The sequence below is a fragment of the Crocodylus porosus genome, unplaced genomic scaffold (assembly GCF_001723895.1).
Source record: "Crocodylus porosus isolate Cpor-Errol unplaced genomic scaffold, CroPor_comp1, whole genome shotgun sequence".
In the NCBI taxonomy this organism is placed as follows: Eukaryota; Metazoa; Chordata; order Crocodylia; family Crocodylidae; genus Crocodylus; species Crocodylus porosus.
In genome coordinates, this window is record NW_017728928.1 from 1,235,805 (window position 1) to 1,261,988 (window position 26,184).

A 26,184-nucleotide genomic window follows, 5' to 3' on the forward strand; every position below is an offset into this window, starting at 1 on the left:
CCCAGGCCGGCACCAAGGTTCCGGGTCCAAACGGTTCCGGCCCCGCTCCCCAGCACCGCACTTCCGGCTTCCGGCGCGAACCGGAAGGGTCCGTTGCCACCCGCCATCCCCCGCCCCCTTATGGTGCATCACGTAAACCCTTCCCTCCCCGCACGTCGGTTCCGCCGCATTTCTGTTCCTACCCTTCTAAGCAGCCCTCCGCGGGGCAGGGAGGGGGATGGATGGAGGCGGGTGGGGGTCAGGGAGGGCCTGGCCCTGGGTACACTCTGGCCGGTCGTCCCCCGAATTTGTGGGCTACAACGTGCTGGGCAATACCTGCTGCCCTCTGCCCCCCCACAAGCTGTTTTTCTCCGATTTAAAACGCCTGGTTTTCTCCAATTTAAAAAACGAACAAACTTGACTTTCATATTAAAAACAAGCAACCCGAAATCCGCACTTTCCCCCATGATTGAAAATGAAACATCACTAATATACACACAAGCCGGACTCATGGTAGAGGCGGTTTATTAGCTTTTTGGAAAAAAAAAAAAGTAATCTTTAATTGCAAGCTTTCTTGAATTGCACGCTTTCATTGCAAGTGCCTGAACACTTGCGCGTGCAATTCAAGAGTTTGCAATTAAAGACTTTTTTTTTTTGCAAAAATCTCGGCGGTCCAATAAAAGAGATCACCTCTACTACCAGTCTGGATTGCTTTTTTTCCTCTAAACCAATATGGCTACAATCTGGATACCAGACTCGTATATACAAAATATGTATAGCGGTGTTTCATTTTAATCACGGGAAAATGTGGATTTTGGGTTCCTTTTTTTAATCCGAAAATTGGGGATTCTTTTAAATCAGAGAAAACCAGAATCCCTGCACATCACAGACCACCCCCCGGGCTTGACCCCCCTGCCTTGCCCCAGTGAATTCAGAAAGCCCCACGTGCCAGGCCACGTCTGCTCAGGGCAGCCCTCCAGGATGGCCCTGGAGGCTCCAGGAATTAGATATAAATCTCCAGGAGACTCGGCACAATGTACCAGGAGCACAAGGCAGCAAAGCTGTGAATGCAAAATGCAAGAATATGGCAACAGGAGGAAGACAAATGTTTAGCTGGCTTGGAGTTAAGTCAATCCATTTTGCAACTCAACAGCCAGACAGGAGAGAAACCTTACTAAAACACGGCCGTTTAAAGAAAAACCCTGCAATTTCTGAAAGCTGCATCATGCAGAGTGGATCACCCTGGTGGTCAACAATAGGGCATTCATTAAAACAAATATTAAATGTTGAATGACAAATCTGATTTGTTCAGTAGTCCAGTGGGTTTTTTTAAGTGTAATAGTCATCTGCATTTGGCTTCCTGATGTCAAGTTCACGCACCATAATCCATACCTGATGCACGCAAGCACACGGGCACGCTGGCACTGTGTGTCATGGGCACACTGGCATTGCAGAAACCTCCCGGAATAGAGCTGGCAACCCTACCCAAGTCCGTCTGTCAGGCCAAGTGTCTGTAGGGCAGCCCCAGGCAACGCTCAGGCTTTGTAACAGTGGTGGACAAATGCACGTAAAGGAGGCATTGACTGAACTCTCTGGGGCTTGCAAAGGCTTTGTACACTCATGCCAATGCCTCGGTCTGTACCCCGACCCCCTAGGCACGTCCAGATTCAGTGCAAGTGCTGGGTCACTAAGCCTGCTTCTCTTATCGCATAAAACATGCCAGCACCCTCCCTCACTGCTCAAAAGGTTCAGAGAAACCCAGTTACCAGTGCCCAAAAATGCATATGCATGACCTGACTCTTTGAATCTGTCCTGCAGCTAGGGTGGCCATCATAGAGGACAGTCTGGTTTTCTGCTCCTCTGTCTTCTATTGATACGAAACCTGGTGCCTTTATGTCCTCTGTTTTGCTCTCAAAATATGACAACTGGACCGTCCTCTATGATGGCCACCCTACCTGAAGCCCTGCTTAGCCCTGGCTCACTGTCTGCTCGCATCAAACACAGAGCAGATCGGTTCGGCACTCTGCAGCCTGCCCCAGTTCAGGATCACGGTCTCCAGGATCCCCGCCAATGATACCTCTGACAGTAACAAATGGGATGTGCGCAGGAGAGGGGAAAGGGGCTTGGTTTGGAGCCAAAACCCAACCGAAGAGATTCTTCTGTCATCCACTTCTGCCAAGCAAGTGTCACAGGGCAGATGATCTGCAGGACCCGACTTTTTGCAACCCACATGCTCTTTTAGCAGCATGTGGGTTGCACATGGGCCAAAAGTGTCATCGTTGCACCAAAATGCCCTTGATGAGCTGCTGACTCCTTCCATCAGCCAACAAGCTAGTGAAGCCTGGGATGGTCTCCCACCCAGGACACCGGGTAGAAGTTTGTTGCCAGTTCTCAGCTTCCCCTGGTGCCAACGGCACAGTCCTTAAGTCCCTTGGGCCACGCCAGTGTCGCTGCTCCCGAGCCGCGGTTGTGAACCTAGTGCTCAGCAGCCTGGCGAGCCCCCCATGTTCATCCATGAAAGGGGGAGCAGGCAAGGAGCACAGAGGACATCACCCTTCTCCCTGCTGATCTGCAATAGTGGCTAGCTGAAGCGATAACGCTTCCCCCAGCTAGCAAGTTCCCTCAGCATCAACCCATCCTCCTGGGTCGATGTGCAGGCAGGAGGATGTCTGGATTTGTGCAGGGAGGAGGAATTGCGTGGGGCAACAGGTGCTACCTGGGTTGAAAGGAATTGAGGGCAGAGTTAAAACATAGCGTACAGGACCCAGTAGTCAAATTGCTCTATCACTGTGGTCTTTGTAGAGCTAGAAAGAGCATCTGACTGGGTCCCAAGACAGCCTGAGGAAGAAGAAAGCATCAGAAGAGGACACCAGACTACGAGATCAGTGCATGCTAGGCAGAGCGATCACCTGCCATGCAGCCCCTGCTGCAGTCAGGGGCTGTGGAAATACAGGTGAAGAGAGAATCAATGAACGTGGGCAGAAACCTCTCGTTATCAGCACCCCTGTTCCCTGACAAAGAGATGTCAAAGGAGTACGACCCAGGAGAAGCAAGGCACGGCATCCATGTAGGGAACGCCCAGGGTCTGCCGGACGAGGGGTGCCACGCAAGGTGAAGGATCAGCAGCGAGAAGGCCTGCACATAACACCCTGTATTGGGAGCTACTAGCTAACAGAAAAAGATGCAAACGGACTAAAAATTAAATGCCTGCGCAATGTGCATGCTAAGGGAGGTGGAGGAAGCTGGATGGGGCATGGAAGGAGGAACTATGAGCAGTCTCCCAAATAACAACCCTGGGAACATATTGACAGGCATGGACATGGGGGGGAAGGCGGATGGAGGCTGCACGGCTGAGGAGCTGCTGCAGATGAAGCAGGTGTCACGCAAAGAGGAAGGGCCCAGAAAAGCCGCCTATGCCAAATAAAGGAGGACTGAGGATAATAGAGCCAAGACCCTGATGGACACAAGGCAGCACGGAGACCGTGGCTTTGGGCACCCCGTTCTGCAACAGGCTTTGACTGAAGGAGGAGAAAACTGAAGCCTCCACGAGACACTTTAATTGGGGCTGTCTCTACACTGGTGCTTGGGGAGACCCAGGGCAGCATTTCCAGAAGCTCCTAAATGATATAGGAGCCCGAGTCCCGCTTCCAGAAATGCCTGGCTTAAATCTTACTGGGAGTCAATGGTACGTGATCCCTGGCACTTTGCAGCTGGGAATCGGGCTCTGTCACGGCAGAAATATTACTCTGAGTAAGCAAGAGTGGGGATCTTCAAAGGAGCTTGAGGGAATTAGAGAGCTGACCCCCATCATTGTTATTTATATCCTGTATTTGCCCCAGCGTGGCATTTCTTACGTATCCCCTTCACCTGGCAGCGGGTCTGCCTGCTGTTTGAACCTTTGAAAATAGCCCCAGGAGCTCTGCTTTTGGAAATGGGTTCCTAAATCACCTAGGCCCTTTAAAAAATGTTTACCCAGAGCCATGAGGGAAACGCAAAGCAGGGCTAAGCTGCGGAAGCAGATTTCGGGGGCAGGGGGGTACAGCTGAGCTGCGAGCAGCCCCTGGGGATGGCTGATTAGAAACCACCGCCTCACCAGGGCTCCCTTTCTCTTTGCAGCCATTTGGGCAGAAAGCCCTGAACTACGCCCAGCTGCAGAGGAGCCAGAATTGGTCCAGAGGTGCTGGGGCCTATTTAAGCCATGAAATGTGACTTCTCACATGATTCCAGCATGATCAAGATATCTGCTCAGCCCCGGGGCTCCCCTGCCTCTGCTCCCACCCTGTTGCTTGTGTGGGCTTCTTGCTGACCAGGCCTGGGAAAAAAGCAGCAGGATGAAATTCAAGCACAGGCTGGAAGCAATGCGAGGCAGGCTCTTCAAGTGCCCTGGCACTGCTGAGCAGGAGGTTTCCCTTGAGGAGGTGACGGTGGAAGAGGATGAGCGCAGCTGCTTGCTACCCAAGGTAAATGCTAGGTCTGTGCTACAGGCTGGCTGCAGAGATGCTGGCTTAATGCTTCTCCAGGGGCTGCTTTGTGCATCTGGATGCCCTTGGGTAGGTTTGGGGGTTGCTCTCTACCTAGGAGGTGCAAATACTCTGAGGAGCGGTTGCATTCCTAGCATCTGTCTTCTCCTCCTCGCCCTGAGGGTGCTGAGCAGACCCTCCAGCCCTGGCTGTAAGGGTCAAACTCTCATGAGCCCTGCAACCGTTAGCCCTGTTCTCGATCAAGGGGACGACTTTCCTCCCTCTGCTAACTGTCTAGCAAGCAACTAACCTCATCCAGAAGCTTTGGGGACTGGAGGAAGCTTTAATTCCTGTCCCCAGCTCCTGAGCTGGGCTCTGCATACCCACGCTGCTCTGGCTAGGCAGGAAGAGCTTCTGTGCAGCTTTTTAGAGAGAAGGGCTAGCGATGGGAAGACATGTACCCTGGGACCAGTGCCATGTGGTCAGCTCTGGGTGAGGCAGGTGTAATCCCTGATGGACTTGTGCAGTGTGGTAAAACCAGGACTAATGGCCAAGCAGCTGAAGATCCACTCCCTCTGGGGAGCATGGCCTGAGCCGGAGGCATCTAAAGGAAGGCAGCTTTCTTTGGGAGGGCAGCCCATCTTGACTGGATTGTTACAGGGATCCTGAACCCTGAACTATCTGTGTGTGGCAGCCTGGTGCTCTACAGCAGGGCATAGGTGGGGCATTTCTTGCCCTAGGCCCCTCTGATCTCTGCTCGGGGCCCTCCATGCTGTCCCACCTCCAGTTCTGCTGGATCTACAGCATGGGCCTCTCGGCTTCGGAGGGTGTCGGGCTGCGGGGTGTAGGACCGGTGGGAACGGGCTGCTGCAGAACCAGGACCGGGCACTTCCAGCCGTAGGAACCATTGCTCATTTCCCAGCTTCCCCATCCCCCATGTGGTGCTGGGCAGGACACTGGTCCTCCACCCCTGCATCTACCTGGATGCTGGGTCGGGGCCAACCACATGGTCTGGGGGCTCCTTACCCCTGTCCCCCACTTTAAACTGAGCCCCAAAGCCCTGAGGTCTCCCTGAGGGCTGGTTGCTTTCAGCATCCTCCCCATCTCCCATGACGGGTTTGGTTTGGCATCTTCCTGGGACCAGAGCTGCGTGCCAAGCCCCCTGGGCTAGGGCTTCTGCAAGGTGGGGGTCTGCTCTGGGTGAAGCCAACTGACTCGTTTGCGCTCTCTCCATCCCATCAGCGCCCCGGGCTGGGCAGGCTGTTCCCGGTGTCCCACCTCCGTGACGTCCTGTCCTTCTCCACTGAAGACCCAGACGCCGACCACGCGTGCCTGGGGAAGTGGCAGCGTCTCGAGCCACCCCTGGGCACCTGCAGCTCCTGCGTCCGGTACGTGGCCTTCAGCTGGAACCTCCTGTTCTCCATCCTGGGCTTGCTGACCCTGGCGGTCGGGGTCTGGGGGCTCCTGGACAAGGAGTCGCTGCTGGGCGAGCACGTCGGGCTCCTGGGCACGGACCCCATGCTCTTCCTGGCCCTAGTGGGGCTGGCGGTCAGCACGCTGTCCCTGGCGGGCTGTGCGGGGGCCCTCTATGCCAACATCTGCCTCCTCAAGTTCTTCACTGGGGGTGTCCTCACCTTCGTGGCCATGGAGCTCCTGGGCGGGCTGCTGCTGTACACCCTGAGGCACCGGATAAAGGACTCGCTGCGGGACACCATGCTGCTGGCCGTGCTGCGATATCAGGACGACCTCGACCTGCAGTTCCTCATGGATGAAATCCAGACAGGCTTGCAGTGCTGCGGGGTGGAGTCCTACTTGGATTGGGAGACCAACCTGTGAGTAGCAGGCCTGGGGAGGGCTCTTCTGGGGTGCTGAGTGGCAGCTGTGAAGCCTGAAATGACTTGGCTTTGGGAAAGCCACCAGTATGGGGTTTGGCTAGCACGGAGCGCGTTGCAGCCGGGCAAGCTGCTGTTGCATGTATTGTACAGGAGTCTTTGCAGCTGCTTACCGTGCCCCTGGGCTCCTAGTCCAGTGCTGTGGGGAGCGGAGGCTTTACTGCTAGGATTGCTGCAGTTTAAGTGGACCCTCTCCAACCCACCTTGTCCCATCCTAGGTATTTTAACTGCAGCTCTCCCGGCGTCCAAGCCTGTGGCGTTCCAGCTTCCTGCTGCCTGGAGCCTCTGGGAAACGGGACCATCGCCAACTCGCAGTGCGGCTTTGGGGCCCTGGGCCTGGTGGCCTCCGTGGCTGCAGGCACCATCTCCCTTGGGGGCTGCCTGCCCCAGGTGACACGGTGGCTCAACAGCCACGTGGGGGTGATCGGATCCTACTTCGCCTGCCTGCTGGCCGTGGAGGTTGGAAGCTTGTTGCTGGCCACCAAGCTGCTGGTGGACGTGGCCCTCGCTCGTGCGGCGATCCAGATGACCCGTGGCACGAGCCTGGACCCTGGACACACAGGGCCGATGGGAACTTGACTGGCTCTACACAAGCTGACGCTGAACCTGAGGATCTTCCAGCCCTACCTACCCTGAATGCCCTGGGGTACGAGCCCTGCTCTCTGGATGGTTGCAGAGAATGGCCTTTTAGCCTGTTGTGTGGAAGGAGGGCTCTGCTGTGCTTGCACAGCCCCTCCACTTTCTGAATAAACCTATGGACTGACTCAAGGACTTGGGCTGTCTTGTGGTGTGTGGGGGTGCTTTCTCATTTTCCCCCCGACTCCACTTACCTTAGCTTAGCCTGGGTCCTTGCAGCAGGAGCAGTTGTGCTGGCCTCTGCCTGCTGGGATGAGCTCCTTTCTTGCAAAGTCTGAGCTCCTTTGCAAAAGGAGATGCCCTGTTCCTCTATGCCCTTGGCAGTATGTGTGGTGGCAGTACCCCAGGGCCCTGGCTGAAGGAGCATGGGTGGTGGATGGGGGTGCTTAAATGCCTGAGGGCTGAGGCTTCCGCTGTTTGAGGGAACAGCTATGCTGCCCCTATAGGGAGAGTGGGGCTGACTCCCTCATTCCCTGACCACAACATGGGCCCCTCTTTGCCCTGCTGTCTGGGGACCCAAGAGCAGTCCCACATGCACTAGCTCTGCTGGCCTGGCTCCTGTCTCAGGCCTCAAAACAAGCTGTCGCAAGCACGGCCAGACTTTAGAGAGGGGCTGATGCTGTAGCACTTTGCCCCCAGCCACTCAGCCCTGCCCTGGTGCAGCCCCCAGCAAGGTCACCTTTACCCAGAAGGGCAGTCCAGGGTTGTGGCAGTGACTCCCCCACCTTGGGCATGCCCAGACTGTTGGGCTTTGAGTCGGGGACTGCCCCGGCGCTGGCTGTCCGTGGACCAGCAGTACTGCTTATGCATGGAGATCAGCTGCTCTTTCCTTCTTTCCCCCCAGGTGCAAATAGCTTTTTCAGAACCACAGCTCCAAGCACTCGCCTTCCCAGACCCTTTTTTGTTCTCCTAAAAGGCACAGGCTTAAATTATACCCAGCACCCTTGCATGAGAGAGCCCAGGAGCTGGTTGCAGCAGGTCAAGGGCGATATTTTTTTCTCTCCTTCCCTGGAGCTGGCTGCATTCAAGCACTGCTGCACGCCCAGAGCTTGAGACATGCTCGGGGATGGGAAGTGCTAGGGAAGCAGCCTCGGGGGGGACAGGTTCCATTAACTTGGGGCACAAGTGGGGCAAGGGGATGATTTCTGTCCTGAAGCAGCTTCTGGCAAGCAGCACCACACCATAAACCTGCCTTGTGAGCTGCCCTGATGTCCCCAGGGAGTGGCTGGGTCCAGCCTGTGTGGCTCTTGGCTCCAGGGAGCTGAGTGTGCAGGAGGGCCCTGCTCTGGAGACTGGCCTTGAGGGTAGGGAACTCCAACGCCTGGAGGGCGAGACTTAAGGAAGGGGCTCATGTCATGGGAACCCAGTGCTAAGGGGTCTGGCGTAGGGCAGAGCTGGCAAGAGAGACACAGACACGACGCGGGTCCTACTGATCGTCCCGAGTTTAATGCCAACCGCTCTGATCACTACAAGCCTGGGGGACAGGGCTCGTTCGCTACAAGCCTGGGGTTAGCTCCTCCGGCTACGGTGCAGCTGCAGTGCAGACACAGCTCCCTCTACCTACATAGCCAAGGCCGTGATCTATGTGGGTGGCAGGGTGGGGGAAGAAAAAGAGGTGCGTGCCCTGCGCCCAGAGCGCTGCCTAGATGATGCCGTATTGAGCCAGCTCGTGGAGCTCCAGGTGACTGAAGGCTTCCCAGGGGCAGATCACAGTGATATCTGGAAGGGAAGGAACGAGAATGCTGGTGAGAGATTGCAGGCTGCCAGGGCATCATGCACGGTGCTCACACCAGCACCCTGGCACCCGTGCTTCCTCCAGTGTCCTTTAAAGCCCTGTAGGAGTGTTTGCCTCTTCAGAGAGAGGGGGATCAGGGGCAGGACGGGGTCTGGGCACACTGGTATTGCCGTGGGGAATGAGGCAGGGAGTCCCCAGTCTCAGCTCAAAAAGGCAGAGCAGAGGAGAGGGGCTGGACAGCACAGCATGCTGCTGCCCATGACTGACAAGTGCTAGCGGGGCTTGAGGGAGAGAGGGGTTGGCCCAGTGCCTGCCACAAGCTAGCACCGCTCTCCCGTGTTCCCACACCGTCCCCGGGTCCCACGGCTCAGTACCTGTGCCCAGTCCTTCCATGCCAGGGATGTCGTCACCGAACCTGCAGGCAAACACAGGGACGCATTCATCTCTCCAGCCCGGGAGCTCCCTCACCTCTGCCCCAGCCCAGCAGCCACCACTGCTCGAGTCCCCTAGCACTGCCGTGAGGGTGCAAGGCAGAGAGCCTGAGCACTGCCAGCGGTCTCCCTGGGATGTCAATCTGCCCTGCCCACCCCTGAGCTGGCCGCACCTCCCTGCGCATCCCTGCTCTGGCTTGCCCTGTGTACGCACCCTTGTCCCCGGGGGGGTGGTAGGGCAGGGCACTTGATGATGCAGTGATGAATGGGTCCTGGCTGCTAGGGCAGTGCTGGGGAGGGGTGCGCATGGCTCGGATGCCAACTCGGGCAAGCATCCTAGCTTGGCAGGTCCTGGCATGCTCTGTCTGCTGGGATGTTCTGCACCCCAAGGTCCCCCAAACCCCTGTTATAACAGAGCTCAGCCCCTCACACACTTACCCCTGGACCCCCTTCTTGGGCGGTTTGCTCTTGAACTGCCTGGTTTGCCTCTGCTTGAATTTGGGGGGCCCTTTTCTGGGGGTGGCTGGCCCGCCAGTCACCCTGGTGGCTGATTTGAACTCCTTGTACTCCAGCTTGGGCGGCTCCAGGCTCATGGCTGCGGCGGGCAGTTGGCGGCTGGCGTGGTCACCCTGGCTCCAGGTTGTAGCTTCTCCTCAGATGCAGCTCGGCTGGTCACACCTGCGGGCACAGGGAATTCGCTGCATGGGGGCTGCATACTGCCCTCCTGGGTCAGCCTGGGCTTCGCTGGCTCAACCACGGCCCCTGCTAGAAGAGGGCTGAGTGCCACATTGGGGCTGCAAGGCTGGGCATGGATGAGGCATGCAGCAGGGCTGTAGTCCTGCCATGCAGCAGCCTCGTTTGCCCTGTGGCTACAGCTGTGCTTTCTGGTCCCCACACCAACACCCCCCATGGCTATGCTAAGAGGTGCAGCCCGAATAGGAGCCCCCGAATTGCTTGGACCAGGCGCCGGTGTCAGAGCATGGTAACGAGACCCTCCGTGCCCGTGTGCTGGAGGCTCCGCGTCTAGCTGTGGGACAGGGACCTGCCCCTGCTGCGGTGCTGAAGGGAAGTGCCTGCAACCTTGGAATTAGCCCAGCTCAGATGCGCTAATCTCATTACCGCAAAGGCACTGAAGGGCATCCACGGACCAACCTGGGGCTGCAGCCTCAAGCTTCTTCCACCCCAAAACCATTTGCTTACAAATACTGGCTGCTTCCCCCTGCCCCCCAGCCAGGGTTCAGAGCCTGCCGGACACCCGGGGCAGCTGCATCCCAGGGGCTCCGACTGCTTTACCCTGCCCGAGAGCGGGAGGGGGCTGAATGGATCAGCAGCACGTGGAGGTCTGCTCAGCACGGGGTGCTCTAAGTGCCCCACAGGACCAGACCGGGCCACGTGCGTGGCAGATCACATGGACCCCAGCTTGTTGCCAACACCTGCGAGCCACGTGAGGTCAAGGGCAAACCAGAGCCTCACTCCCTGGCGTGCCAGGCCCCGGGGTCCGTGCTCCCCGGTCGCCCCTGCAGCCACGGTGGGCGAGCCTGGCATCCCTCTGACTTCCAAAGTGCAACAGGTAATGCACAGACCTCCCCCATCGACGCTGCCCTCTGCATTTCTCCTCCTTGGGCAGGGAGCCCCGCTCCAGAGCACAAACGACTCTGCCCCTGCCCCGAGGGGCGGCAACACGGGCTCCCGGCCCGGTGCCCGGGCAGCTGGACTTCCCCAGAGCCGAGCAAGCAACCAGGAGGCGGCAGCAGAAAGATGCCAGGAGGTCACCTCGCTTATCGGCTTGTGTGGCACGAGGGGAAACCGCTCAGTGAAAGTAGCAGATTTAAAGCCAATCCCAGGGAAAAGCCTTTCCATAATGAGCAGCCAGAGAGCAGGAGCTGGGTGGGAGTCACTGAATCCTAGAAAATGAGGGCTGAAGGGACCCCAGGAGGTCACATCTAGTCCAACCTCCTGTTCGAAGCAGGACCAGCCCTAACTACATCATCCCAGCCAAGGCTTTATCAACACTTCCAAGGATGGAGATGCCACCCCCTTTCTGGGGAGCTTGTTCCAGTGCTTTACTGCCCTCCTAATACCCAACCTCAACTTCCCTTCCTGCAACTTGAGCCCATTGCTCCTTCCGTCATCTGCCCCCATTGAGAACAGCCCACCTCCATCCTCTTTGCAGCCCCCCTGCAGGGAGTTGAAGGCTACTATCAAATCCCCCTCAGTCTTCTCTTCTGCACACTAAACAGCCCAGCTCCTGGGGGCGCAGGCACCCGCAGGGAGAGGGAAAGCATAAGCTGCCAGGCTGCAGCTGCCCAGAGATCACGAGGCAGAGACCATCCCCCAGGGTTACAACCACCAGCCCTGCCCTACCCCAAATGCAGGCCTGCCCCCACCAGTGCATGGACAGGCCACGTGCTGGCTCTACACAGCCCCAGCCTGGTGTACCTGGGGGGTGGGGGGGGAACACCACACGTTCTCTTGCCATCTGTCCTGACAGCACCACACCCCCCGCCCCCCGGGACCTGCCACAGGGGAGAAAAGCCAAACTTTCCCAGCCGAGACCCTCATCCCGGGTGCAAACCCCAGCACGTCGGCAAGGGAGGAGCCTTCCAGGCAGGACAGCCCCAGAGGTGTCTCCAGGTAGCCAGGAGCTGCAAGCTTGGGGCAGCTTCTCAGCTGGGAAACACGGAGGGGAAACCATGGGGAGGTCGAAACATTGCCTTGCCCTTGACGCAGGGGTCCTGTTAGGAAAGGCGTCCCCGCTAACACTGAAATGAGTCCCAGGGAAGGCAGAGACGGGGCAAAAGCCATCTCGTTTCAGCCGCGGTGCAAGCTCTCTGCACCCAGGGCAATTCCCCCTCACAGTCTTCTCCCACACAGCCCCGAACCAAGCACTGTTACCTGCTCAGCTCCCAGTAAGGGCCCTGCGCCGGTCCCCAGCCCCCACGAGCCTCCACCCCGCACCCATGCACGTGGCCACCCTTCTCCCGCAGTGCTGCCCCTCCCTGCCTGCCAGGCCCCTTGCTAGCTGCTAAGCCCAGGGACGGACGGGGTGAAGGTGACCTTGGGGGCAGAAGCTGACACCCATGGCTCAGAGGCCACCTCCCCCCTGCACTGATCCCGTCCGTCCCGTGTCTTTAGGCACTAAGCTCCTCAGGGCTCTTACGCTCAGGCCGGACACCCGCACGGTGCCTAATGCCCTGCACAGGCCCATGAGGTCACTGGGCAACAGCAGGAAGAGCCACAAGGCCCCCGCGCTTAGCATCCAGCGCGTGCGTCATCCCAGCGGGAACGCTGTGACCTGTGTCCAGGTCAGGATTGGGTGCAATGTCATCTGCCCTGTCCCCCCCACTCTCCTGGCTCAAGGGCGCGCTGCTCATCTGCATCAGCAGGCGTCTCTCTCGCCTTTAAACCCCCAGGTGGGCAACAACTCCGGCCCAGGGGGCTACAGGCACCACAAGTCAGGGCTTCTCTTCCCACTTCCCCGTGTCCCGGGACTGGCAGCACTCAGGCAGCCGGCTGGGTCAGCCCCAGGGTGGAGGATCCCTGCATCCCTTCCCAGCAAGGCTAACAAACGTGTGCTTGACAATCCCAACGGGATGGGATCTCTCGGCATGTCCCGCAGAAAACCATTTCCCCTGCTCCCACCACCACCATGCTTGCCTGGGGGACCCTCCACTGATAGCCAACCTGTCCCTTGGCAAGGGCTCCCCTCCCAGGACCCCCTTCCACAGCTCCCCTGGAGATGGAGGTGGAAACGCCAGTTCCAGGGCAGGGGAATTGAAAAGAAAACACGCAGAAACATGAAGTTTGGACCCTTACTGCCCACCCTGGTAATGGGGCACCTACCCCCCACGGTGCCCCGAGGCAGGCAACAGCTTGGCAGAGCCCAGCCGAGTTTTCCACTATCCCAAGGATTTGGAGGTGGCTTTTGTGCAGGGCCCAGTGTGGCAACACAGGGTGGTGGGAGGTTTTTTCATAGATTTCATAGCCATTAGGGCTGGAAGGGACCTCGGGAGATCATCGAGTCCAGCCCCCTGCCCAAAGGGCAGGAAGTCAGCTGGGGTCATAGGGTCCCAGCAAGATAAGCATCCAATTTACTCTTGAAGGTGTTCAATGTAGGTGCTTGAACCACCTCCAATGGCAGACTGTTCCAGACCTTGGGGGCTCGGACAGTAAAGAGAAATTCTTATGTCAGCAAGGGGAAAGGGAACTGAGACAGCCTAGGGGCTCCTGCCGTGCTATACCAGGCACCCCCCACAGCCCACGGGATTACGCCTCCGAGTCCCAATGCCTTCACCCTGCTGAACTCACCCCAAAACCCAGTGTCAAGTCCTAGCCCCCTGCGCCCAGGAGGAAACACAGCTGCCCCCACCTGTGGGTGACACGAGGGCAGCCAAAGTGGACAGGCAGCAGACGCTGGGAGCTGAGAACTGCCGCGTTCAGGGCACTGCCCTCGCAGGGGGGTACTCACCCTGGCCAGCTGGTTCACAGGACTAGCAGCTCGTGGAGGGCCAGCGCTCCAGTCCACGCTCGCTGACTGCAATGGCCTGGAGTCCTATAGACACTCTGGATGGGTCCAGGGGGCCCAAGGATTTATCCTGCTCCCACGTAATAGGATTATGACCCTTCTTTTTGAAAGGGGTAATCTGACGTCCTCTGCAATGATATGTGCGTGGCCAGGAGGAGGGGGCCGTGCATGTGCACCAGAGGGGGTTGCCACAGTGTCATCACACCAGCTGCTGTCTGCTTTACTGGGGGCTTTATGGGCCAAAACGCCGCCCCAAAGGGCCTCAGCTTTGCCCTGGGCTCAGGGCATTTCCAAGCCTCCTTTCACTTGCAAACTGCACGTGCTGGCAACCAGGCACCTGGAGTGGACTGCATTGAGTCTGCTTGGATGGGGAGCCTGGGCCAGGTCTTGCAGCCCCTGGGGTACAGGGAGGGCACCCCAGCATGCATCCTACACACCCACACAGCTATTGGGGCCCCACCAGCTGCTTCTCAAATTGCCCTGGCCACGGCTCCCTTGTCATCAGGCGCTTGTTAAGTCAAGGCAGAGACATCTGGGAAGGGAGGCAAAATGCCCTGTATGCAGGCCCAACAGAAAGGGGCATTCAGCACACCTGCCCCACTCTGCTTTGGGCATGTCACAGCCCCGCTCCTGGCTATTTGGTCACAAGGTGGCCTCCATACCCGGTACTGACTGGATTCTGCTCTGCACATGGACAGCCTGTGCCCTGGAGAGCAAATCACGTGTGAGCCACAACACGTAGATCTAGGTGCACGATGCCAGCCCATGTCTTGCCCCCGGGGCCTTACCTGCTGTGCCACCTTGAGCAGCAGGGACATCACCAAGCATCTGGGCTCTGGCAGGCTCCTCAATGCAGCGGCCTCCTCCTGACCAACCGTGGCTGGGGTGGGGCCCAATTCTGTAAGCAGCGGTGAGTCCTGCAGGTCCCAGCAGCTCTTAACCAGGCTCAGAGTCCTTGGTGATATGCCTTGGGTGCCCTGGACTGGGTGCCCCATGCTCTCCCGGTCTGCCGCTGGGTTGCCTTCTTTGAGCTTTCCCCTTAATCCCCTTGCACTAAAGCCATTATAACAGGCCTAAGCTGGGCACATTTTAATTGAACTCCAGGCCTCTCCACTAATTATCCTTAGCTCAACTACAGCAGAGAGGCTCAGCCCCAGGCAGGAATGTTTGCAGTCGAGCTGGCTGAGCTGGGGGTCCCGGCAGCCCTGCTCATTACCGAGGCTGTCCCAAGACCTGCTACCAAACGCTGCTCCACAATGACCCCGGCCTCACAGGACAGGTCCCAAGCTGGGGCGGGAGCTGGGGAACGAGTTCATTAGCTATCTTACAGCTGCCCTCAGACCCCCTGGGGGGCTGGGCATGGCTTTTCCAGCCTGTACCAGAGGCGGCCAGCATCCACACAGCAACGGTTAGCAAGCAGGGAGGAAAGAACTGCAGCACCTGAAATGCCAGCCCCAGAGGGACACGAGTTGCAGGGAAGGGCCAGGCTAGGCCTGGCGTGCTGGGGAGAGACCATGTGGGGGCACGGCCCTGCAGGCCTTACATGCCCCTGGGCTGTGTTGTGTGACCCCCAGAGCAGCCCAGACGTGGATGGATTGGGCACGTGCCTCACAGATGCAAGAATCTCTACGCTCATCGCCCGCTGAGGACTCTGGAGGTAGGCACGACCCCCACAGAGCCCAGGGCCCCAAACTGCCAGCTCTCTGGATACCCAGCCTCGACACGAAGCTAGCACAGGCAAGGCAAGACATACCATGGCAGCGCCCAGATGCCCCAACCATGAGCAGGGACCTGCCGTGCCAGGCACTGGGAACGCAGAGAGGCTGCATGCACGGGTCAGGATTTATTCCCGCCTCATCTGCACCGAGCCAAGTGGATAAATAAATAAATAACCCACTGGTGTGCAGAGCCCCGAGCCCCTCCTGAGTCCATCTGAGCAGGGGCAGGGGCGGCCTTGGGGCACCCGCGGGCAGGAGGAGGGTCCTCGAGGCGGCACCAGGGCATCAGTCCTTCTTCACGCGGAGGCTGATCTCCATCTTCAGCACCGCCTTGATGTTCTCGTCCTGGATGTGCCGCTCCACGGCGGCGAGGGCCTGCTCCCCGCCGTCCCGGTAGTGCTGCAGCAGCTCCTCCACGTAGGCCAGCCACACGCAGTTGTGGCACCCGCTCATGCAGCAGTTCGTGGGCGGGAGCAGCGTGGGGGGCACCGAGAAAGGGCTGGCCCCATCCTTCCCGGGTGCCGAGGCTTCCCGGAGGCAGGGCTCTGCCTCGCCCGCCGCCTGGGGGCTGCGGCCGGGGGCACCCGTGGGGTCGGCCTTGGCCGGGCTGGCCGGGCACCGCTGGAGGCTACGGGAGCCAGGGCACGGGGGCAGGACCTGCTGCCCGGCAGAGAGCCCCAGGGCCAGGGGGGCGCCTCTGCAGCGCTGCCAGCATCCCTGTGGGGGGAAGCACACCGGGAATGATGGGCAGGCAGGACCCCTGCCCAGCTAGCCCCAGACCCCACCCCAGTCTTGACGCCAGGACATGGCCCCGAGCCCCCCAGCTGACTTTTCAGCCCACCCCCAGCCAACGACAGCCCCCCAAAAGTACCCCAGTGCCCCCTACCCCTTGCCTAGACCCCCTGACCTTTGCCCTCCCAACGCCCCTGCCCCAAACTGCGCCCGCTCCCAACATCCCTTCCCCCAGGCGACCTTTAACCTTTGCCCCCAGGGCCCCTTTCGCCCAGGCAGCCTTTAACCTTTGCCCTTTGCCCCCTGCCCCTGCCCCTGCCCTTGCCTGGGTCCCGGCAGTCAGGCGCCGGCAGCACTCAGCAGCCCCCCACAGCAACATCCCGACCCTGGCAGCGGCGGCCAATCGCAACGCCACTTCCGCGCAGCAGAGAACCAATGGGAGTGGAGGAACTAGGCCGGGGGCGGGGCTCCGCGCGAGGCTGGCCAATGGGGGCGGCGGGGTCAGAGGGCAGCAGGAAGTGTCGCGTGCGGCCGGCACGTGGGTGGGCGCCGCCATGGGGAAGCGGCCGGCCAGGAGGCGGCGGCGGGCAGGTAACAGGGCCGGGGCCGGGACCCGCAGCTCGGTGCCCCCTGTCCCTGGAATGGAGCGGAGCCGGGCGGTTGTCCCCCCGCTTCTCCAGGAGCCTCGGGAACGGGGGTGGAGGGGTCCTGGGTCTCCGCCTTGGCCCTGCCTCTGGCGGGACAGCGTGGGCATCGCCTCCCCCTGCGTCCCATAGAGAGGAAGCCGAAGCCGGCGGCCCAGGATGACATCGTGGTGCCCAAGTTCAAGCGGCGCAAGCGGGAGCCGGAGGCGGCGTTCGTGCGGCGCATGGAGCAGGAGGCGCAGCATGTGCTGTTCCTCACCCAGAACCAGCTGCAGCGCGAGCCCGAGAAGCAGGAGCCAGCCCCGGAAAAGTCTGCCCGGAAGAAGGAGTACGTCTGGCAGTGCTCGCCACCCGGGCAAGGGCTGGGGCGGGCAGGGCGGGTCTGCCCCAGGACGATGTATTGCCCTGTGCGGCAGGGACCATGTGCTGGCTCCGGGCTGTCACCCCGGGGGCGGGGGGGTTGTATACTAACTCTTTTGCATCCTGGAGCATGGAAAGGAAAGGATAAAAGCAGCGGGTTGCCAAGGGGCCAAATCACCCAGCTTTTCCCTACCCTGGGGCAGGCTCCCAAGTCTGCACCCAGCCCACCGTTCCCAGAACCAGCCGTGGGCCCCCACTGCACTGTGCTGAACCAGCTCTCCTGGGCACTAAAACCCAGCAGCACCTCGCCCCGGGCTGCTGGGGGCAGAGCACTGAGCATCCCTAACTCGGACCTGGCTCTGCCTCCCCCTGTGTCTGCAGGTTCTGGAACAAGAGGCTGGATAAAGTTCGGAAGAAGAAAGCGGAGAAGAAGGCAGTGATGCTGGAGCGGGCCCTGCTCCAAGGTAGCTAGCACCAGGCTGGGGTGGGGTGGGTCAGGCAGGGAAGAGAACCGGGCCCCATGTTCTCATGCTGGCCCCCAAGGATGCAGGCTCCAGGCTCTCCCCTGAGAAGCGGATGCATTTCAGAATGGAGGGAAGCTATTGCCGTAGGTGTCCAGGCGCTACGGGGCTTTGGGGCAAGGATCACCAGTGCCGCGGTGCTGGGTGGGGTGAGAGGATGGGAGCTCTGGCTGTTCGATACCTCGAGTGACACCTGCCTTCTCCCCTCTGCCCCACAGACCCTGTGAAGTTTGGGGAGGTGGCTCTGCAGCCCCCGGTGCTCACAGCCAGGCCCCGGAAGAGCACTGACAAGGTGAGCTGTGTCCACACCTGACTTTTCAGCCCAGCTTGGTCGGGACCCTCGGTACCAATCTGCAGTTCTCCAACTCCTGACTGTTGATACTTCCTGGTCCTGCCCTGCTACCCCAGCCTACAGCCCCCTCCCTGCTGCCCCCAGTCAGGCCTCCAGGCAGGAGCTAAGAGGCAGGAGGCTGCCACATCCCTTCTGGGTTTTGAGGTCACCTGCTTGCTGTGGGGATTGGGATGCCCTTGCCCTGGGTGACTGGATTCCTGGTATCTTAATTGCCAGGGTCTGTCCCTGCAGACTCGAACCTGTTATCCCTTAATGGGCCTTAAGTCCTGGCTAATCTTCCCTACAGGCTGGTCAAAAGCAGCTCCTGCTGATGTCTCTGCTGGGCCCTGGACACGTGCCCCCCGCGTCCAAACCTGCCCCTATGTCCCTGGCACGCCAGCGCATCTTGGAGGAGGAGAGGGAGAGGGTTGTTTTGGCCTACCGGCGCATGAAGAAACTCAAGCAGCAGCAGCAGCAGCTGGAGCCATCTCCCAGCCGCCCTGGCAAGGGCACACAGAAGAGCCTGCTATGAGCCTTGGGGCTCCACTGTCTCAGACAGAGCTGGGAGGGGACTCAAGGGGGCAAAACGGGGGGTCACCATGGCCCTGAGTTTGCTTGTTCCTTGCAGCCTGGAGCTGGGTGGCAGCAGCAGCCACTTGCTTGAGGGGAAGCTAAGGGACATTTGGGCACAGAGCTGAGCTCAGCAATGACTAGAGCCCCCCATACCTGTGCCGAGCTGGGCAGTGGGACCCTCACTGCCTGTCTTCTGCTGGGAGCCGGCCCTGCCAGGGGTCTGTCACTACTGGGGCATGGGAACCTGCTGGTGGAGAAGTGATGCCCTGGGAGCTGGTCTCTCTTGGTGACAGCCTGGAGCCAGGGCTGGGAGCTCCAGGCCCCCTCAAAAGTTCCTGGCTGCGTCTACTGGATGGAATAAAGACATCAACAGCAGTGTCTCGTCCTCTCCCCTACAACCAGCTTCAACTGTCCTGCGTCCCTCGTGCCAGCAGGTGGCAGCTTGCACCCGCTGTGGCCAGGGCCAGGCTCCAGGCACAGGCTGACGCTGGGACGTTGCACCCGTGGGCATTGCACCCGTAGCTGTAGCTGGCACCCGGGCCTGCAGGAGAAGGGGATGCTGCTGGCTCGGATGCTTGGCTGGGGGCTGTGCTCAGCTTCCCTGTGCAGCTCCGGGGCGGGCTGCAGACCCTGGGGTACGGCTGAGCTCCCACCCTAGCTGTATTGCAGCCTGTGGCTCTGCCTTGGCACCAGTGCCAGGCAGCTACTTCCACTCGCAGGGAGGTACAGAGAGGCTCGACCTGGGGACCCAGCTGCACAGGCCCCGGGGTCTGCTGCTGCAGTCTTTGGCCCCAGATCATCTCTGGTTTAGCAGTAGTTTTTGCTGTGTCCTAGCCCTTTTCTCCCCTCCACTCCACCAAGAGCGATGGGCAGTGGGGCCTGGCACACAAGGGCAGCCTGCTGGGTGCAGCTTAGTCCCTGCCTGAGCTGCTCTGGGGCAGCCTTGACCGGCTCCATCTCCCTGTGCTGAGCACAGGCCAGGCACTGGTAGTTGCCCTGCACTGACCAAGCTCTCAGCTCCGAGCCATGGGCCTGGTAGGGACTGGGGCCTGGATCATTTACCGTCTCCCCACCATAGATACCGAGACACATTGGCATGGGTTCTGCACTGCCCCTGCCTGCTCTGTTCAGCCTGTCTTGGTCTGGGCTCGGTCCTGCTGGGAGCGTGGGCCCCATCCCAGGATTTGGAAGCCCGGGCCCGGCAGGGAGGTGACGGAGAGATTTCCAGCCCTGGCAAACCCCAGAGCCTGCCCCTTCTCGCACGGGCACACAGGGCTCCTTTCACAGCAGCTGTTTGTGGAGTGGTAAGGTGACACCCACCCTCCGCGCTGCAGGAGGAAGGACAACCTGGGCTGGGAGCAGCTGGTGTGTGGGGCCCTTGGCCTGCCAGGCTGCTGCAGCTGGGGGACCTGGTTTTAGCTCTGCTGTGGGGTCTGCAGCTCCCTGGACCTGAGCCCCAGCTGCACCCCCACCACAACCCCCAGCATTTGCCTGGGTGCAGGAGTCACTGAGCTGCTGCCTGCCCCCGCTCCAGGCTTTCAGGGGGTGATAACCTCCTCCGGCTCTATCTTCCCATCAGCCTCATAGCAGACAGGTCGGGGCGGGGGAGCAGTGCCCTGGGCAGGGGCTGTGCAGCCCACTCAGCACTGCGGGCCAGTGCACACCTGCCTACCATCCCCCAACCCCGGTGCTTGTCCACCGTGAAGCCAGCACAGGCCCGTGCTTCCCAACCAGCCTGCCCTGGTATAAGGCAGATCAGCCAGAGCCTCCCCTTAGCTCGGGCAGGAGTGACTGGTGCGGACGCGGTCCCCCCGGGAGGAGTGATCCGGGGCTCCTCCAGCTGCAGCTGGCATAGGAATGGCGCGGACACAGCCGTGGCACCCACCTCCACATGTCCTCGGCTGTCCAGGGGTCCCTTCTGCCCACGGCAGGGAGCTGCTCTGCTGGCAGCTGGTTTCTTCCTCTCTGCCATGAGACCAGGCCCCTCGCTCCTGTCCAGAGCCCCCACATCAGCCTCTGTGTTTGCACCAGCGCAGCTCGGCTGCTGGAGAATCCCCTGGCCTGGAGGGACCTGCTTTGCCCAGGGTGGCAGCTTGCCCCAGGTGCTGCCACTTACCTGGAGCTCCCTGCAAGCCTCCTGCCAGGTGTGGTGGGGAGTGGGCAGAGCCCAGCCCAGGTGGGATCATGCACCCAGCCCTCTCACCTGCAGGCCCTTTCCACACCTGAGCTTCAACAGGGGCGGTCTCTGTCCCACTCGGTACCCTGGGCCTGTGACCCACGGCCCCAAGGTACACGGCTCATGCAGCCCTGAGCCCCTGCCCTGGGGTATCCCAGCTGGCCCTGCAGACACCCATGCCCGTGCACACATTCCCAGACCAGCAGCTGGGATGTGGGTGCAGGCACTCCTTTCCTTTGTGCCCCCAGGTGCACAGGTGCATGGCTGCGTGTGTGGCCACTGAGCTGTTGCAATGGGGTGGGATGACACCGCTTTCGTTCTGCAAAGCTCTTGAGCCGGCGGCGAGGCCTGGCCCACCCTGGTCCCCCCCGGCAGATTCCAGCGCGGGCGCCCGCGCTTGCAGGGGGAGCCTGGGGAAGCCACTTTGCTTCACCTGCCGCCGAGGACAAAGGCAGCGCTGTTCAGCCGGCCCCGCCACCATGCTGAGCGAGCACCGGGCTTGCACAAAGAGCTCCTGTCGGCAGCCGGTGCCCAGCCCTGCCCTGCTTTGCCTGGCTGGAGCACTGCTCCGGCCTGGCCTGAGAGGCGGGGAAGGGCTGGGAGCCACGGGGCAGGCTGGCGTCCCTCACACCCCAAGGCCCAGCTCCAGGTTGTGGTTGTGAAGGGCTGTGCCCAGCTGGGCAGGGGACAGCTCCATGGCCGGTCCCTTTCCCTCAGGCCGGGCCGGGCTGGAGGAGCCGGAGACCTTGGGCTGCCAGGAGGGAAGGGAGCCACGTTGCTTGTGCCCACGCCCAGGGGAGATGCTGGCAGTGCCCAGGGCCCAAGGGCAGCAGGGCAATGCACAGGCACCAGGCCGGGGCAGGGGATACTCCACCCCGGCAGGTAGGAGCACGAGGAGCTGGAACCCACCCCAGCCTGGCACCGTGCCCTGGCTACTCACGCTGCCTTGCAACTTGCACCACAGCATGGTCGCCCTGCCCCTGGGCAGTGCCACGTGCCAGATGGTGTGGCGAGCTAGCGGGACCAACATGTGGCCCCAGATGCTGGGCTCCTGCCCCGCAGGGCCACAGCGCCGCAAACCCCGGGCAGCTGCTGGGCTGAGGCCCCCCCCTCCCCTCCCGTGCCCACGCTCAGCCGAGCGAAAGGGCAGCTGCTTGTTTACAAAGCCCAAGGAGATTAGACACGGGGCTATTGCCTAGATACGGTGCGCCTGGCAGGGCCCAGGGCCAGCGCCTCCAATGCCGCGCTCAGGGGCAGCGGCCGTGTCCTTGGGAACCGGAGCAGGCAGGTCCCGCCTGGCTACTCGGCTGTTAATGGCGCACCGTTCCCCCTGACCCCAGAGCAGCAGGGCTGAGCCGCCGGACTTGGCATCATGAGGTGTCCAGGAAGCCACTTGCGGCCGCGCGGCTCCTGCCGGGCTGGGAGGCACAGGGGAGACGAACGCAAGCAGGGGCAGGGCAGAGTCCCCGGGGCAGCCTGTTCCCACGCACATGGGAGATAAGGTGGTGATGCCCAGCCTGGCACAGGGTACACACCTCAGCCGGGCTGGACTTTGGCCCCTTTGGCCCGGAGGGCTGAGCAGATGTCAGGGCAGCCAGGGCTCTCCGGGCCTTGGTGCCCTGAGAATCAGGCATGGGGGGCAAGCCCCATGGGGCAACGAGCTGCCAGCAAAGGGCTGGCAGCACGGGGCGGACCAACACGGCTGCCCCCAGCGGCCCCGATCCTGGCACCCGCCTGCTACAGACTGATCTCTGCCTGGCCCAGCCCTGCTTGCTCCAGTTCCCAGCTCTTATCTCCTCGGTGCCAGCTTCCTGGTGGGTTACTCAGTAACCCTGGGGCAGAGAGCAGCCAGCTTGCAGGGAAATCACCCCCGTCCGGGTCTGGTAGCTGGACCCACCAAGAGTCTGGGAAACAGGAACCAGCAAAGAACAAGGGAAGGACCCAGGCGTCCAGCCCCCAGCCCCAGGGAACGGGCCCCCAGGCTCCCCTCCGAGCCCAGGGGCAGACACCCCGTCTCGGGCTGGCGCAGCCCCCACACCTCCTCCCTCTGCTCTCAAGGAGGAAGAGGTCACCTGGCTCCCGCGCTGGAGCTGGAGGCACTCAATAATTCATGGCGCCGGCCGCAGGCTTCCTGCCTGGCAGGGGAAAAAGAAAAAGAAAAAAAAAAAAAATCACTGCAGAGGGGGAAAGACAATCCGGGCAGAGACGGTGCCCGACCTTGGCGTATCTTTGCCCCACAGCCACACAGGGCCCAGGCTGCTGGCTCCGCGAGCGCTCGGGGGGCTGAGTGCAGCGAGTTTGCTAGGTCTCAGCCCGTCCGTCCCTCCAGACCCAGAACCGATGGGTCTCGGCCGGGCTGACCGCGCCAGGCAGAGCCTGGGGGCGGGGAAGGGGAAGAGGCTGGAGGGACGGAGGAGCCTTAAGAGCCCCCCCAAAAGAAGCAGAGGGCTGGGATCAGATGGCGCCTGGCTCTCGGGGCAGGGATGGCCAGGCAGCGTCGCCCTACCGGGGGGCAGGAAGCTTGATGGGGTTTGCAGCCAATAACCCCGGGAGAGGGGTGGCCTGTCTGCTCCGTGCCCAGCTCACAGCGCTCCCCGAGCAGGCAGGGAAGACACAGAGCCGCAAAGAAAAAAACCCGGCTGCTTTATTACACATGGAGTCTGCTCTAAAAAAAGAGAAAGCCGAAAGCCCCCCGCAGGGAGGAGATAACAGCCCCCACCCTAGTCCCTGCTTGTCCCCGTGGCCCTTCACACGCCTGTGGATGGCCCCGGGCATCGGAGCTGGCCGGGGGTGGGGGCTGCCCCGGGGACAGACATGCTTGCAGATGCAGCTTAAAAAAACCAAATTGCCGGGACAGGAGGAGCCCCGGCAGGAAGGCACTGAATGCTGCGACCGCAGAGAAAGGCTGCGGGGCCGTGTGGGGCACTAGGCCTCCTTGCACTAGGACGGTGCTTTTTCTCCCCCGGCGGGGAGCGAGCTGGGACGGGGAGCTCGGTGCTGTTAGCTCCGCTTGGCGAGAGGGGGAAACTGAGGCACAGAAGGCAGCGGGCGGTGGCGGGGCTCCTAGGCCTGACTAAGGACGCTGCCTTGTGCCTGCCTCAGCATGGCACGGGGCTTGGCACAGGGGAGTCGGGGGACCCGGCGGGTCCTAGGACAGAGAGGGGAGGGCTGCCCGGGCGGCCCCCGGCTCAGCCCCACGAAGGCACCGACAGATCCTGGAGTCCTTCCTCGGAGCAGCTCTGCCCTCGAGCCCGCGGGTCCCTGCTGGGGGGGCTCAGGGGCAGTTGCTGGGGTCCAGATGCCCGGCAGAGCAGTCTACAGATGTTGCTGACCCGGGGCGAGCCCGGTGGGAAGGCCGTTCGTGTCCAGGACGGGCTCTGGGCAGCCTCCGCAGGGGCGGGCGCCGGGCTGGCGGGGGTACGAGGGTCTCCGGGCTCCCCCCAGGCTGGCTCTGTCTCAGTTTCAGCCCTGCCGGGCGCTCTGGCCTCGACCCCAGCACGGCTGCGGGGGGCAAGGGGGAAGGCGCGGCGCGGCAGCCCCGCCGCAGAGGCACGGGCGGGCGGCACTGCAGGATTCGGGGCGCGGGCCGCTACCACCTGCCCTTGCCGTACGGGGACTGCGTCTGTGGCAGAGGGAGAGGGGTCAGGACAGGGGGCAAAGATCAGAGCCAGAAGTGCCCGGCTCCTGGCCTCCCGCCCCATCGTCACGGACCTGCTGGCCCCTGCCGTCCTTGGGGCCCGCGGCCTGCCGGGCCTGGGCGGCGTAGACGTCCTCGGCGCGCAGGGTGGAGTTGGCGCTGCCCATGGCCAGGCTGTTGGCCGTGGCACGGGGCAGGATGACATCGTAGGGGCTCTCAGGCTGCCGGCGGGACAGAGGCGGGCGTGAGCAGGGACCCCCGTGCCCACAATGCCCCCCCGCCTTGGCACAGCCTGCCGCGCCTCCATCACACCAGAAACCCCCCCCCCCCCGGGGTGGGATTCACTCACCGGCCCCTTGTGCATCAGAGCCATCTCGGTGGGCTGGTACACGCTCGTCAGGAGCTGCCCGTTGTAGCCGCTGTACGGGGACACGGGCTTCTTGGCTGCAGAGAGAAGACGCGGCGCTGAGCGTGGCCCGTGGCAGGCCCGAGGGTCAGGAGCCAGCGCCGCGCTTGGACCTACGCGGCGGGCGAATGCCCAGCCGCAGGGCAGACCGGCGCCCTGCCCCGCAAGACCCCTCGGGGCTGGGCCACACCAAGGGCGTCTCTGCCCTGGCAGCAGCCCCTGGCCCAGCCTCTCCCTGGCTTTGGCTGCACCCCCGCAGCAGGCACCGTTAATTGTCCAACAAAGCAAACAGGCTCTAACGAGCTGACTCATCCAGCAGCAGCTGGGGACCTTCCCGCAGCCCCGCTCGTCCTCCCGGCGGGCTTCGTCGCCCCGGGCAGCGGCGAGGTCGGGCTGCGCCGCCCGCGCATCGGGCTGGGGGCAGGCGCGGGCCGGCTGGGTGAACCAGCACCGCAAAGCCTGCCCCCGGGCACGGCGGGAGGGGCAGCACCGACCCCAGCCCCTCGGCTCCTACCTGAGGCGGGCTCGTCCATGGAGAAAGCCTTGTTCTCCACAAACATGCTCTGAGCCTTGTGCTCCTTGAGGATGGTCTCGTAGCCCACGCCCCGCGTCGGGTACCCGTCGTCCTCGTAGGCCTGCTCGGGGCCCGGGCGCGTCACGTGCGTCACCTCGGGGATGGCGTAGAGCAGGAGGAAGACGCTGGCGTTGGCGACCAGGGCCACGGCCAGCGTGGGGTCGTCCCAGCCCGGCGTGCCGCGCTGCCGGTTGCCGTAGACGTACATGACGATCCAGACCACCCAGACGGCCGCCGAGAGGGCGGCGGTGAGGAGGATGAAGACCGCGTGCTTCCTCCAGTGCGCGTGGCGGCCGCAGAGCGGGGGCCAGGCCGCCACGAAGGCGGCCAGCAGCAGCAGCATGACGTAGAGCAGCGCCAGCACGAAGTCCTCGTTGGCCACGGCGCAGGGGTCCGGGGCGGCACCCCCGTTCCTCGCCACCGTGATGAGCAGCCACTCGGCGTTGATGATGGCCTCCACGGCCGCCAGCGCCACGGCCACCGCGAAGGTGGCCCAGCCCCGCGGCGCCCGGTTGCGCCGCGCCAGCAGGTTGAGGCTGAGCGCGTGAGCCAGCAGGCAGGAGAAGCAGGCGGCGAAGAGCACGCCGAAGAGGAAGCGCCGGGCAGCGCAGGTGGAGAAATCCCGGCCGACCACGAAGGCGAAGGCCAGGCAGAAGAGCCCGAGGGTGCCCAGCAGGAAGACGACCTGGGTGCCCACCAGGCTCCGCTTGCGGGGGTCCTGGGCGAAGGGCAGGCTGGCCACCAGCACGATGGCGAGCACGAAGCTGGTCACGATGCCCAGGCTGGCCGCGGCTTCCACCGCCACGCCCCAGGGCGCCGACAGGTCGCAGAGAGCGAAGTACAGCGGCGCCAGC

At 61.9% G+C, this 26,184-nt stretch overlaps 5 protein-coding genes across 7 annotated transcripts in view; 2 read left to right on the top strand and 3 right to left on the bottom strand.

Moving 5' to 3' along the window:
* Window positions 1–107, bottom strand: part of NPLOC4 (NPL4 homolog, ubiquitin recognition factor) — a 36,518-nt gene extending 36,411 nt beyond the window's left edge. The window contains exon 1 of the mRNA XM_019542792.1: window positions 33–107. Within this exon, the coding sequence (XP_019398337.1) occupies window positions 33–107 (75 nt within the window). The remainder of the gene's footprint in view (window positions 1–32) is intronic.
* A 3,547-nt stretch (window positions 108–3,654) lies between these two features.
* TSPAN10 (tetraspanin 10) lies at window positions 3,655–7,094 on the top strand. The gene is made up of 3 exons (XM_019542300.1): window positions 3,655–4,439; window positions 5,682–6,271; window positions 6,550–7,094. Exons 1-3 carry the CDS (start codon window positions 4,311–4,313, stop codon window positions 6,908–6,910), a joined length of 1,080 nt encoding a protein of 359 aa, XP_019397845.1. The 5' UTR covers window positions 3,655–4,310; the 3' UTR covers window positions 6,911–7,094.
* Window positions 7,095–8,391: 1,297 nt separating this feature from the next.
* On the bottom strand, window positions 8,392–21,770 carry PDE6G (phosphodiesterase 6G). 3 transcript variants are annotated; one of them, XM_019542303.1, is made up of 4 exons: window positions 21,654–21,770; window positions 9,572–9,811; window positions 9,077–9,117; window positions 8,392–8,686 (listed from the first exon to the last, which is right to left on the bottom strand). In XM_019542303.1, exons 2-4 carry the CDS (start codon window positions 9,724–9,726, stop codon window positions 8,610–8,612), a joined length of 273 nt encoding a protein of 90 aa, XP_019397848.1. In that variant the 5' UTR covers window positions 9,727–9,811; window positions 21,654–21,770; the 3' UTR covers window positions 8,392–8,609. The 3 variants fall into 3 exon arrangements, with proteins under 3 accessions (XP_019397848.1, XP_019397850.1, XP_019397847.1); XM_019542305.1 differs by lacking the exon at window positions 21,654–21,770 and adding an exon at window positions 20,654–20,727; XM_019542302.1 differs by lacking the exon at window positions 21,654–21,770 and adding an exon at window positions 13,602–13,702.
* Window positions 16,659–19,028, top strand: CCDC137 (coiled-coil domain containing 137). Its single transcript, XM_019542301.1, has 5 exons — window positions 16,659–16,699; window positions 16,885–17,080; window positions 17,494–17,576; window positions 17,852–17,925; window positions 18,272–19,028. Exons 1-5 carry the CDS (start codon window positions 16,663–16,665, stop codon window positions 18,494–18,496), a joined length of 615 nt encoding a protein of 204 aa, XP_019397846.1. The 5' UTR covers window positions 16,659–16,662; the 3' UTR covers window positions 18,497–19,028.
* A 1,571-nt stretch (window positions 21,771–23,341) lies between the features above and the next one.
* On the bottom strand, window positions 23,342–26,183 carry GPRC5C (G protein-coupled receptor class C group 5 member C; the record flags this gene model as incomplete). Its single annotated transcript, XM_019542793.1, has 4 exons — window positions 23,342–24,335; window positions 24,425–24,571; window positions 24,700–24,794; window positions 25,271–26,183. Coding segments are annotated over 4 exons (1,188 nt in total), but the record flags the coding sequence as incomplete, so codon positions are not given.
* Window position 26,184: the final 1 nt, after the last annotated feature.